Source organism: Fragaria vesca, linkage group LG2 (genome assembly GCF_000184155.1).
Source record: "Fragaria vesca subsp. vesca linkage group LG2, FraVesHawaii_1.0, whole genome shotgun sequence".
Lineage (NCBI taxonomy): Eukaryota > Viridiplantae > Streptophyta > Magnoliopsida > Rosales > Rosaceae > Fragaria > Fragaria vesca.
This window is the reverse complement of record NC_020492.1, coordinates 32,105,579-32,116,350: the sequence shown is the minus strand read 5'-3', so window position 1 is coordinate 32,116,350 and position 10,772 is coordinate 32,105,579. Positions and strand designations below refer to the sequence as shown.

Genomic DNA, 10,772 nt, shown 5'->3' with positions numbered 1-10,772 from the left:
TGGGTGTACTTCACCTAACAATTTTGGGTGGAAACGTAACAACAACTCATTTACTTCCCACCAAACTAGAAACCATATATAATCAAAATATTCCCAGATTGAAACCATAAAAAAAAACTTTCAGTTTACTTCCCAACCAGTCTCCCTATTATCAAATTGCTGTTTATCTAACTTTTCTTTAAGAAAATAAGATAGCGATAAGAAGAAATTAATTGAATATGAACAGTAGCCCCAAACCCTAGATCATTATCATTGACTCAGTTAAACAAAGATAGAGTTTGTGGACAACAATGACTAAATGGAGAAAAAGAAAAGCAGATCTTTATGAACACGTTTTTCATACCTGCATAATCAGGTGGATCCCCATCAATCCTAAAATACCTCCAGAAAGTTATCATGCTTTCGAAAAACTTAGATTAGAGAATAAAATCTTTGAGGTATAGATCTCTTTCCCTATTTACCTTCTGAAAAGATTATATGTTATCCCTATCTTCGACTGAAGGAGAAGACAAAGAGATACTCGAAGATAAAGAGAGGAAAAGGGTTTTGACTGCATCTGACCACAAGTGGGCTTTAGTATGAGATAAGATTATAGTTGAGGATAAGGTTATGATCTAGAAATACAGTTTTACCCTTCAAAATTCTCATAATGGCATATCTCATAACAGAGTAGTTGACTGTTTGTATACAAATTGGGTCAGGTTCCGAAAGCCAGGCATCGTTGTGATTGTTCGGTAACATAAATCATCTTAATTCTCAGTCGTCCAAAACTCATGTACCGTTCTTAAAATTTTCCCTTTCGTCATTGTGATGGTTAGTGATCCTTTCTAATTGAGTTGAGCATGTATGCTGGGTCTGACATGGCTCTCATCTAAATCTGGACTCTGTAATCGATCAGCTGGTGAAAAGCACAGTCTTTGAGAGTATATGATGTTCCAGAGTGTGAATTCAGTTCTAGAGAAGCTGTAACTTCAGAAAACTCAAAGCATCATATAATCCGGAACATGGTAGAAGTTTTTATGGACGGGAGTTTCAGGTTTTATTATGGCAGTAAGATTGTCACATCTTGTGTGCTGTGTGTAATTACTCGTGAGCTACCATGACAACCAACTGTCAGCCCCCAACTGAATGCCATGTCCGAATCAGACGCCACAACCGTAGGGCCGCCGGAGTGAAGCTGAGAACGACATGTCGTGCATAGTTGATACTGTTCGGGTTCCATCTTCGTGACCCAGAAATGAATGTGGGATGCTCTGCTTCACTTCTTGTCCTATTCAACTCAAATCACCAACTCAACAAAAAAAAAATTTCCGTCCCCCCCCCCCCCCCCCCTACCCTCAGCCACTCTGATATACTGGGCCCCAGCTGGTTCGTATTATTGCTTCACGTTTAAAGTGGCCTTGGCTTTTAGGTCCGGTCAGTGACCACGTGACGGTCAACACTTTCCCGATAAAAATAAAAGGACCCCATCTCCGGTAAGGGCGCCTCTGCCGGATTAACGGCTACTTTCTCCACTTCCCTCCGTCCCCGCCACGTGGCACGGATTATGTACCACTTATTTGGCGGGAAATTAGTATTAAAGAACAGAAAGACTCTGTTCGGAGGGTCCCTTTTTGGTTCTTACACAAATACCGGAAAGTCTTTGCTGAAGGTAACCGTGGAGATTGAGTGGTCCTCCGGCGCCGTCAGGTTAATATAATGTGGTTGAGCAAAAGCAGGAAGCCGATAGAAGAAAGTGGAATCGGTAGTTAATCATTTAATCACAATGTTTGAATACACCTACTAGAACAATGATCAATGATGACGTTTTTCTTGATAGAAAAACAATACACAACAAAAAATTTCAGGCCGGTGAAGGCAATGAAGTTGGATCGGCCGACGACGGTATGTCAGGTCCGACGCGGCAACCTTCAAGCATGAACACAATGTCAGCCATGGATGGTCTGTCAAGTGGATCGGGTGCGGTGCAGAGGAGTCCGACTTTTATTCCTAGTAAGAACTCTTCTGATTCTGATGACTCTGGGTCTAGCTCAAGTAGTCCGGGCTCTAGCAGCTCGGTGATTTGGCCTCTTTGTAATTGCTTCTTCACCCATTTCACAATGTCTTCTTCTTCGGTGAACATCACAGGCTTCTTTCCGGTTAGTATCTCCAACAGGACAATTCCAAAACTGTACACATCGGCTTCTCTTGTTGCTTGCCCGGTTAGTGTTGCTTCGGGTGACACATAGCCTAATGTACCAACTATGGTGGATGATGAGGATGAGGGTTTTGGTGAGATTATGGTTAACCGGTCTAATCCAAATTCCGATAAGTGGGCTTCAAAATCAGCGTCGAAGAGAACATTTTGCGGCTTCACATCACCATGAACCATTGAGACTGAGTGCAGGAAAGCAATTCCTCTAGCAATGCCGAGTGCAATGAGATGCCGCATTGGCCAATTTAGTACATGACCATCTTGGTGAGAAGCCTCTTGGAGCAGAGTGGCCAAGTTTCCATTAGGCATGTAGTCGTATACAAGTAGCCTCACATCAGGGCCTGCATAGTAGCCTCGCAGAACTGTTAAATTTCGATGCTTCACCTTGCCAAGAGCTTCGGCTTCTTTGTGGAAAGCCTCTTCATCGAGCACGCCAAGAGAAGAAGCATGAAGGCGTCGAATTGAGAGCACCATTCCATCTTGGAAAGAAGCCTTGAACACCAGTCCATACTTTCCCCTGCTCAACACATTTTCCTCATCAAATTGTCTTGTTGCTTCTAGTGCCTCTGCAAATGTAATCTTGTTATTGAACATAACGAGTTTTGGACCTCCATTGTCTCCACTTCCGCGACCAGATCTCTCTCCGCCTGAGCTTGCACGACCTGGACTGGGGCGCTTCTTCTCCCCAGTTACCATTTCTCTAAGCTTCTTACGCCACCGGTAGAGGCTGTAAACATAGCCACAACAACACAATAACAGAAGCAAAGCTCCACCAGCAGCCACCGCAATCAATAAAATCAACCTGTTTCTCCTTCTCCTCTTTGCATCTCCACATTCTCTGTCCAATGGTTTCCCACATAAACTCGGGTTCATCGCGAAGGCAGAACCACTGAATTTAGAACCCAATGGCTCTGGAATCTTACCAGATAGGTTGTTGTTAGACAAATTTAATGACTTCAAGTGAGGAATGAGTGAAATATTTGCCGGGATTGCTCCACTCAACTGGTTGTAGGAAAGATCCAACACCACAAGGTTCGATAACAAAGGCAAGGAGTTCGGTATTGGACCTGAAAGTTGATTACCCTCTAACAATAATGAAGTCAGAGCAGAGCATTTGGAAATTTCCTCTGGTATTTCACCTGTCAGTTTATTATGACCTACATCCAGCTCTTCCAAACTAGACAGCCGAGAGATATCACCAGGAATCGTGCCCTCCAATTGATTAGAACTAAGCTCAAGTACTTGAAGGCTCAAACTATCTCCAAGCTCTGGTGGGATCACACCGGAAATGCGATTCTTTGACAAAGATAGAACAGTCAGTGACCGTAGATATCCATAAGTGGATGGAATAACACCAGTAAAGGCATTGGAGGAGAGATTTAGGTAGACTAAACCAGTCAAGCTACTAAAACCTTGAGGAACCTCCCCTGATAACTGATTCTCTTGCAAAGCAACCGCTTGTAAATTTGGCAGCCCAAAAACCTCAGTAGGCAACTCACCAGAAAGCTTTTGTTTACTCAAATCCAGCGTAGCAAGCCTCATCAAACCTCCAATACTCGCAGGGACTCTACCCGAAAGTCCACAATTACTCACATTCAGAACCTGCAAGCTCCTCAATGCTCCTACATTCCCAAGAACCTCACCCGAAAACTTGTTATTACTCAAGTTCAAGCTAGTCAAGTTGCCTAGCTGCATGACCTCAACCGGAACTTCCCCTGTCAGATTGTTACCGCTCAGATTCAACGACTCCAGCCCCGAAAGTGATCCCAAACTCGACGGGATGGTACCCGAGATCAAATTCCCACCCAAAGACAACACCTTCAAGCTCTTCATCCCTCCCAAAAACAACGGAAACTGACCCCTAAAGCGGTTGCCTTCAAGATCAAGAGCCTTTAACAAGCTGCATTTCGCAATCTGATCAGGAATTTCACCAATGAGGGAATTATTACCGACCCGAAACTCCTCCAACCGGAAAAGATTGCCGATTTCAGGAGGCAATCCACCCGAAAACAAGTTTCCAGAAACATCGAAAACCCTCAACCTAGTCACATTGCTCAACCAGCTCGGAAACGCGCCGCGAATGCGATTGCTTTTAAGAACCAGAACCTCCAAGATACTTGAACACCTTGCATTTTGCGGCGGCACAATTCCCGTGAGCGCATTGAACCCTAGATCTACTATCCTCAGTGAAGAAGAAGAAGAGTCATCATTCCCATTGCATAATAAAGCTGTGGGGACTGAGCCTGATAAGCTGTTTCGAGCTAAAGAAACCACCTGAAGGTTCGGAATGGCGCCGATAGTGGCCGGAATTAGACCTCGGAGCGCGTTGTCGTCGGCGCTGAAATGTACGAGGGAGGAGCAGTTGGAGATAGCAGAAGGGATCGTACCGGTTAACCTGTTCGAGTCCAGCCAGAGATACTGAAGCGTCTGGAGCCGGCCGATGGTCGCCGGAACGCCGCCGGTGAACTGGTTGAAGGAGAAATTGATGAACTGGAGCCGCGAGTCGGCGGAGAAGTTGACCGGAATGTCACCGGTGAATGCATTATACGAGAGATCAAGGTACCGGAGGCTCGCCGGAATTTCGCCGGAGATTTTTCCGGAGAGGGAGTTGTGAGAAAGGGCGAGGATTTGGAGGTTGGTGAGGTTGAGAATCGCCGGCGGGAGGTCGCCGGAGAGTGAGTTGACGTGGAGGTAGACGGCGCGTAGCAACACGCATTGGGAGAGAGAGGGAGGGATGGAGCCGTTGAAGTTGTTGGTGTGGAGGTTGAGCTTCCGGAGGTCACGGAGGGCGGCGAGTTGGTCGGAGAGTCGGCCGGCGAGGTGGAGGCGAGGGAGGGTGAGCTCGCGGACTCGGTTGTTGAAGCAGACGACGCCGCGCCAGTCGCATGGGGCGGAGGGCGTGGAGGAGTCCCAGCCGGTGAGGGCGCCGAGAGGGTCGTGGAGGTTGAGCTTGAAGGAGGTTAAGGCTTGGATCTCGGAGAGTTGCGCGGCGGTAAATGCGGCGGAGAAGTAGAGCATTGGGATGATCAGACCATAGAAGAAACTAGCCGTTGCCATTAGAGAAATGAATTGTGAGGAGACTGAGAATGGGGTTTGGTGGAAACAGAGGTATAGGTTCGGGGGGGGGGGGGGGGGCCGGAGAAACGACGCCGTTGGTGGGCGACCCGAGTAAGTGGGTTCTGTTCCTCTCTGCTTAAAAGCTTTGGTTTTGGCTTCCCTCTTCCCCAAAAATTGTGTATTTAAATATCTCTTTCTTGTTTTTGTGCATGTTTTGATGGAAAGGGAGAAAGGACGTTGCAGTGTGACTGGGGTTTGTGCCTGTGATAATGAGAAGAGATGGTCACTATCTTTCGGCGCTTATACCTCTTCTTCTTAGAAATGGCCCATTGGAGGGAGAAAAATAAAATCATGCATAATGTTGCCCATAGCTAACTTAAAGACACGTCTACTTACTTTGAAAAAATGACTATTGACTGCATGTGATCAAATTCTGACATTTACTGATATATACAAGAATCAGAATGATTCAGGATAAAATAATGTTACCCATCGTTAACTTTTAGACACGTTTACTTACTTGAAATGTAAAGAAATGACTACATGTGGTCAAATTCTGACGTTTACTAATATATACAAGAATCCGAATGATTCAGGATAAAAGTATTATTGTGTTTAACATAATTATGAATTAGTTCGTCTATGATTGTACAAAACTGATCTAATGTTAAAGGTAACGAGCCTAAATTTGATGTGTTAATATATCATAGAATTTTCTGAATAAGATACATGATTAAGGGGTTATTTTCTTGCTGTAAATGGAAGCGTGTAGATAAACAAGGGCTAGATCCAAATCATAAAACAACTATGTAGAACTCAATGGTCAACAAGGAGCAAAAAAGAGCAGGCCAACCACTAGGCTTATAAAACAAAAGCAACATGCACCTAAGATGGGAATTACAAAGTAGAATTGACAATAGAAGGAATCCATATTTTTAAGCAGCAGAAACTTAACCAGGTCAAAAGGCTTTAATCCCCACTTATTATGCCGCAAGATGGCAAGTTTGAGTTTGCTTATCCAATGAGTAGGGGACAAAAATGCAATCTGCTACCTCATTTCTCTTATTCTTACATATTTGTATTTTTTAGCAGATTGGTATGAAATTCCAATGAAACTTTATTTTTTTTAGAACTGAAACTTTGATGGCCTTATTGATGAAGACATGCTGGAAAAATGAGAGATGTTGATCCTATTAATGAAGAAATGCCGGAAATATGAGTCATTCATGACATATTGATTTCTCATTTCTGTCATACACCTACATTTATGGACATTTATAGCCCGAATTTAGGTTGATCTAGTCCGTTTACAGGATTAGATGGGCCTTTTGTTAATAACAGAAATTGGAAACATCTGAAATTAATTGGGCCGAGCATCAATACCGAGCCCTCTCAGCCCAATTCATGTGTCTAAAAAAAGTGAATTGAAAAAGAATTCCGTTGCCGGGACTTGAACCCGGGTCTTTCGGGTGAGAGCCGAATATCCTGACCAACTAGACTACAACGGATTATTGTTAAAATTATGAAAGAAAAAGTATTAGAAGTAGAAAAATAGATACAAACTATAGGTTATAGTATACGTTAAAAACAAAAAGGAGGGTAATGATAGTGTGAAACCCAGAGAGGAGCAGCTCAGTGCTCAGAGGGTTTAAGCGGAGTCACACTCTTCCAAGTGAGCAAATGGAGACCTTGACCCACTTTGGCATTGCCTTCTTCTCTCCAAGACTCTCCGCCCCTAGAAAACCCCAACGCCTCAAGCCCACTCTCTTCTCCGCCAGCAAATGGGCCGACCGTCTCCTCTCCGACTTCCAATTCCTCGGCGACTCCTCCTCCTCCGACCACCACCACTCCTCCACCGCCACTCTCGCTCCTCCTCCTCCGCTCGCTCCTCCTCCCCCGGAGCGCTACGTCTCCGTCCCCCTCGACTTCTACCAGCTCCTCGGCACCCAGTCCCATTTCCTCGCCGACGGCATTCGCAGAGCCTACGAGGCTAGGGCTTCCAAGCGGCCTCAGTACGGCTTCTCCCAAGACGCTCTTGTCAGCCGGAGACAGATTCTCCAGGCCGCCTGCGAAACCCTAGCCGATCCTTCCTCCAGACGAGAGTACAATCGCTCCCTCGCTGATGACGAAGACGGAACTATTCTCACCGACGTTCCCTGGGATAAGGTAATTTAATTACGGAAATTAATTCTCTCTCGATTCTGTTTCGGTTTGAGATTTCATACGCATAATGCAGAAAATCGTTGAGGAATTGAGATGATTAGGTGGGCTAATTTGCAGGTACCTGGAGCGCTGTGTGTGCTGCAAGAAGCTGGAAAGACGGAGCTGGTGCTTCGGATTGGGGAGAGCTTGCTGCGAGAGAGGCTGCCGAAATCGTTCAAGCAGGATGTGGTTTTGGTGATGGCTCTTGCTTATGTTGACATGTCGAGGGACGCAATGGCATTGTCCCCGCCGGATTTTATTCAGGGATGTGAGGTGCTCGAGAGGGCTTTGAAGCTCTTGCAGGTAAATGCCGAGTTCTCGTTTCTATGCGTGTTGATGTTAAGTAAGTTTAATTGAAGGTGATTAACACTGATGTTACGAAATGTAGGAGGAAGGTGCAAGTAGCCTTGCACCTGATCTTCAAGCACAAATTGACGAGACGCTAGAAGAGATCACCCCACGTTGCATTTTGGAGCTACTAGGTTTGCCACTTGACGAAGAGTACCAATCAAAGAGGGAAGAGGGCCTGCGTGGTGTCCGCAACATATTGTGGTCTGTTGGAGGAGGCGGAGCAGTTGCCCTTGCCGGGGGATTCACGCGTGACAGTTTCCTGAACGAGGTCTTCTTACGTATGACTGCTGCTGAGCAGGTAGCCTCGGTGTCTCTGTTTGTTGCTTCCAATGATCTATATTGTAGTCTAATTTTTTTCCCTATCTTTGTGGTGGTTTCTATCTTTTTTGTTATTGTTGAAAGGTGGAGTTATACGTATCAACACCAAAAAACATCCCGGCCGAGAGTTATGAAGTTTATGGAGTGGCGCTTGCACTTGTTGCTCAAGCCTTTGTTGGTAAAAAACCTAATCACATTCAGGATGCTGATAACCTGTTCTGGGAACTTCAGCAGAATAAGGTATCAGCTATAGGCCACTCTGTTAATACCTATATAACCATTGAAAATAGTGAGATAGACTTTGCTTTGGAGAGGGGACTCTGTTCACTTCTTCTTGGGGATCTTGATGAGTGTCGCTCATGGTTGGGCCTAGACAGTGATGACTCACCATATAGAAATCCATCTGTAGTCGATTTTGTGTTGGAGAACGCTAAGGATGACGATGACAATGATCTTCCCGGACTTTGCAAGCTATTGGAGACATGGTTAATGGAGGTGGTATTCCCCAGATTTAAAGACACCAAAGATATTGAGTTCAGCCTTGGTGATTATTATGATGATCCTACAGTCTTGAGATACTTAGAAAGGCTGGACGGAACTAATGGCTCCCCCTTAGCTGCAGCAGCAGCGATAGTAAGGATTGGTGCTGAAGCTACTGCAGTTCTTGATAGTGTCAAGACCAGTGCAATTCAGGCCCTGCGGAAGGTGTTTCCTCTGGGTCAAAGATATAAGAATATGACACCTCAAGAAGATCATGAGATGAATTATTCTCTTCTTCCTGAAGACAGTGGAGACCCTGTGGAAGAATCCTATGAAGATGATTCTATCCGTGTCGCTGAGGTTTCCGGAAGAGATGGTTCTGTTGATACACTTAAAGAAGAATCAATTACTGAGCAAATCAAAGATGCAAGTCTGAAGATTATGTGTGCTGGTGTGGTAATTGGACTGATGACTTTTGCTGGATTGAAGTATTTACCTGGCAGGAGTAGCTCTTCCAGTATACGCAAAGAACTTGCTTCAGTGACTACATCTGAGGTCACAAGTTCAGGTACGATTATAACCATGTCTTATTGCATAACTATGCAGTAACGCAGCCTTCCTATCACGGTTTCACCTGTTAATGTTTGGAACATAAATACTTTTGGTCTCTTTACTCTTTCTACTTCTATATAGTATTATAGTTAATGAAACATGCTATTTCAGCAAACTGATAAAAACAAGCATCCATATGAATCTTTTGATAGCCACTAGCTAGCAGTAAGGGCTGATTTCTGATTTTATCCGAGTCTATTTCACACCATAAGCATACAGTTTCACAGCTGATGCACCCAGATCCTTATCTCCTAATTCTGTCATGATAAAAGACGTTTGTTGTTTTGTTGTTTACGACATTTTACATCCATATGGTGTTTATATGCCAATTTATATGAAGAAGAAGCTCACTCTAGAAACTACTGTATAACTGTAGATGTTAAGTCTGCAGTGGAATTACCCAAAATGGACGCACAAATTGCTGAAGGTCTAGTTCGGAAATGGCAGAACATAAAATCTCAGGCTTTTGGACCTGGGCATTCCGTGGATAAATTGTCAGAGGTGAGAATTCCTTAGTTTTGGTGCGTGAAATACCATATCTTTGAATCATTTAAGGCCTCATCAGAAAAATTCTTTTGATGTCATATAAACATCAGTGATTTGCTGCATCACTATGTAGTTTTATATATGCACATCAAAGTCTGAATCTGTCGAGGATGTGGATACCTGCAATTGTTGATTTAATTTGCTGTGTTAATTACATCTAATGACCCTCCATTTAGTCAGCAAAGAGCAAAGAAATGTTTCAATGTCTTTATGCTTGTCCTGACGTTGCAAAATCTGGCAGGTCTTGGATGGTGAGATGTTGAAGATCTGGACAGATCGTGCAAATGAAATTGCACAGCTTAATTGGTCCTATGATTACACCCTTTTGAACTTGAGTATTGACAGTGTGACAGTGTCGCTAGATGGGCAGCGTGCTGTGGTGGAAGCAACTCTTGAAGAACTAGCCCAATTAACTGATGTGCTCCATCCAGAGCATGATGCCTCGAATAGCAGAACATACACTACAAGATATGAGATGTCTTGTTCAAGCTCAGGATGGAAAATCACTGAAGGAGCTGTCCTCCAATCATGAACAATGATGTAAGATTTAATAATGCTTTAATGTAAATGGTCTCCTCTTGTCTTTGAACATGTTTATATATATATATAAGGTGTAATTTGTCAAAACTTTGAGATGTTATCATTAGCATGAATATATATAAATAAATAAGGTGTAATAAATAAATATATATATATCTAATTATATATTCACTCCATCCTTTCATCCCCCTCTCCCTCTTTTCTCTTTGTAAATTAATGTTAAAAGAAAATACGAGTGAGATAAAAAAACGAAGAACATAAGAATTACCAGTAAAATATGAATATCAATCAAAATATAGTAGCAATTTTCTCTCATTTTCTTTGTTATTATCCTTTTAAAAGGTAAGGCACCTTTCTAGACAATAATTAGATACGGTTGTATCTCTTTGCATCTATATGGACTATGGAGTTCACTAGTGCATGTCCAATCGAGCAGCATAGATACATCAAACATTGGAAGGAAGAGGTATCA

General features: G+C 43.6%; 2 protein-coding genes and 1 non-coding gene across 3 annotated transcripts; 1 reads left to right on the top strand and 2 right to left on the bottom strand.

Annotated features, from left to right (window-relative positions):
- Positions 1-1,732: 1,732 nt before the first annotated feature.
- Positions 1,733-5,251, bottom strand: LOC101302139 (probable LRR receptor-like serine/threonine-protein kinase At4g36180-like). The gene has a single exon (XM_004293144.1). The coding sequence runs from the start codon at positions 5,249-5,251 to the stop codon at positions 1,844-1,846; it is 3,408 nt and encodes a 1,135-aa protein (XP_004293192.1). The 3' UTR covers positions 1,733-1,843.
- A 1,435-nt stretch (positions 5,252-6,686) lies between these two features.
- Positions 6,687-6,759, bottom strand: TRNAE-CUC. Its single transcript has one exon. It is a non-coding gene; the product is annotated as a tRNA-Glu (tRNA).
- Positions 6,760-6,901: 142 nt separating this feature from the next.
- Positions 6,902-10,470, top strand: LOC101306204 (protein ACCUMULATION AND REPLICATION OF CHLOROPLASTS 6, chloroplastic-like). Its single transcript, XM_004291770.1, has 6 exons — positions 6,902-7,417; positions 7,532-7,756; positions 7,842-8,102; positions 8,207-9,170; positions 9,591-9,715; positions 10,002-10,470. Exons 1-6 carry the CDS (start codon positions 6,932-6,934, stop codon positions 10,290-10,292), a joined length of 2,352 nt encoding a protein of 783 aa, XP_004291818.1. The 5' UTR covers positions 6,902-6,931; the 3' UTR covers positions 10,293-10,470.
- The last annotated feature ends 302 nt before the right edge of the window (positions 10,471-10,772 follow it).

Bases quoted from the DNA above. Each gene is read 5' to 3' on its own strand.
- LOC101306204 (XM_004291770.1), top strand. From the start codon at position 6,932: ATGGAGACCTTGACCCACTTTGGCATTGCCTTCTTCTCTCCAAGACTC. The intron at 7,418-7,531 runs GTAATTTAATTA...GCTAATTTGCAG, and splicing joins CCGACGTTCCCTGGGATAAG to GTACCTGGAGCGCTGTGTGT. The intron at 7,757-7,841 runs GTAAATGCCGAG...TACGAAATGTAG, and splicing joins GGGCTTTGAAGCTCTTGCAG to GAGGAAGGTGCAAGTAGCCT.
- LOC101302139 (XM_004293144.1), bottom strand. From the start codon at position 5,251: ATGGCAACGGCTAGTTTCTTCTATGGTCTGATCATCCCAATGCTCTAC.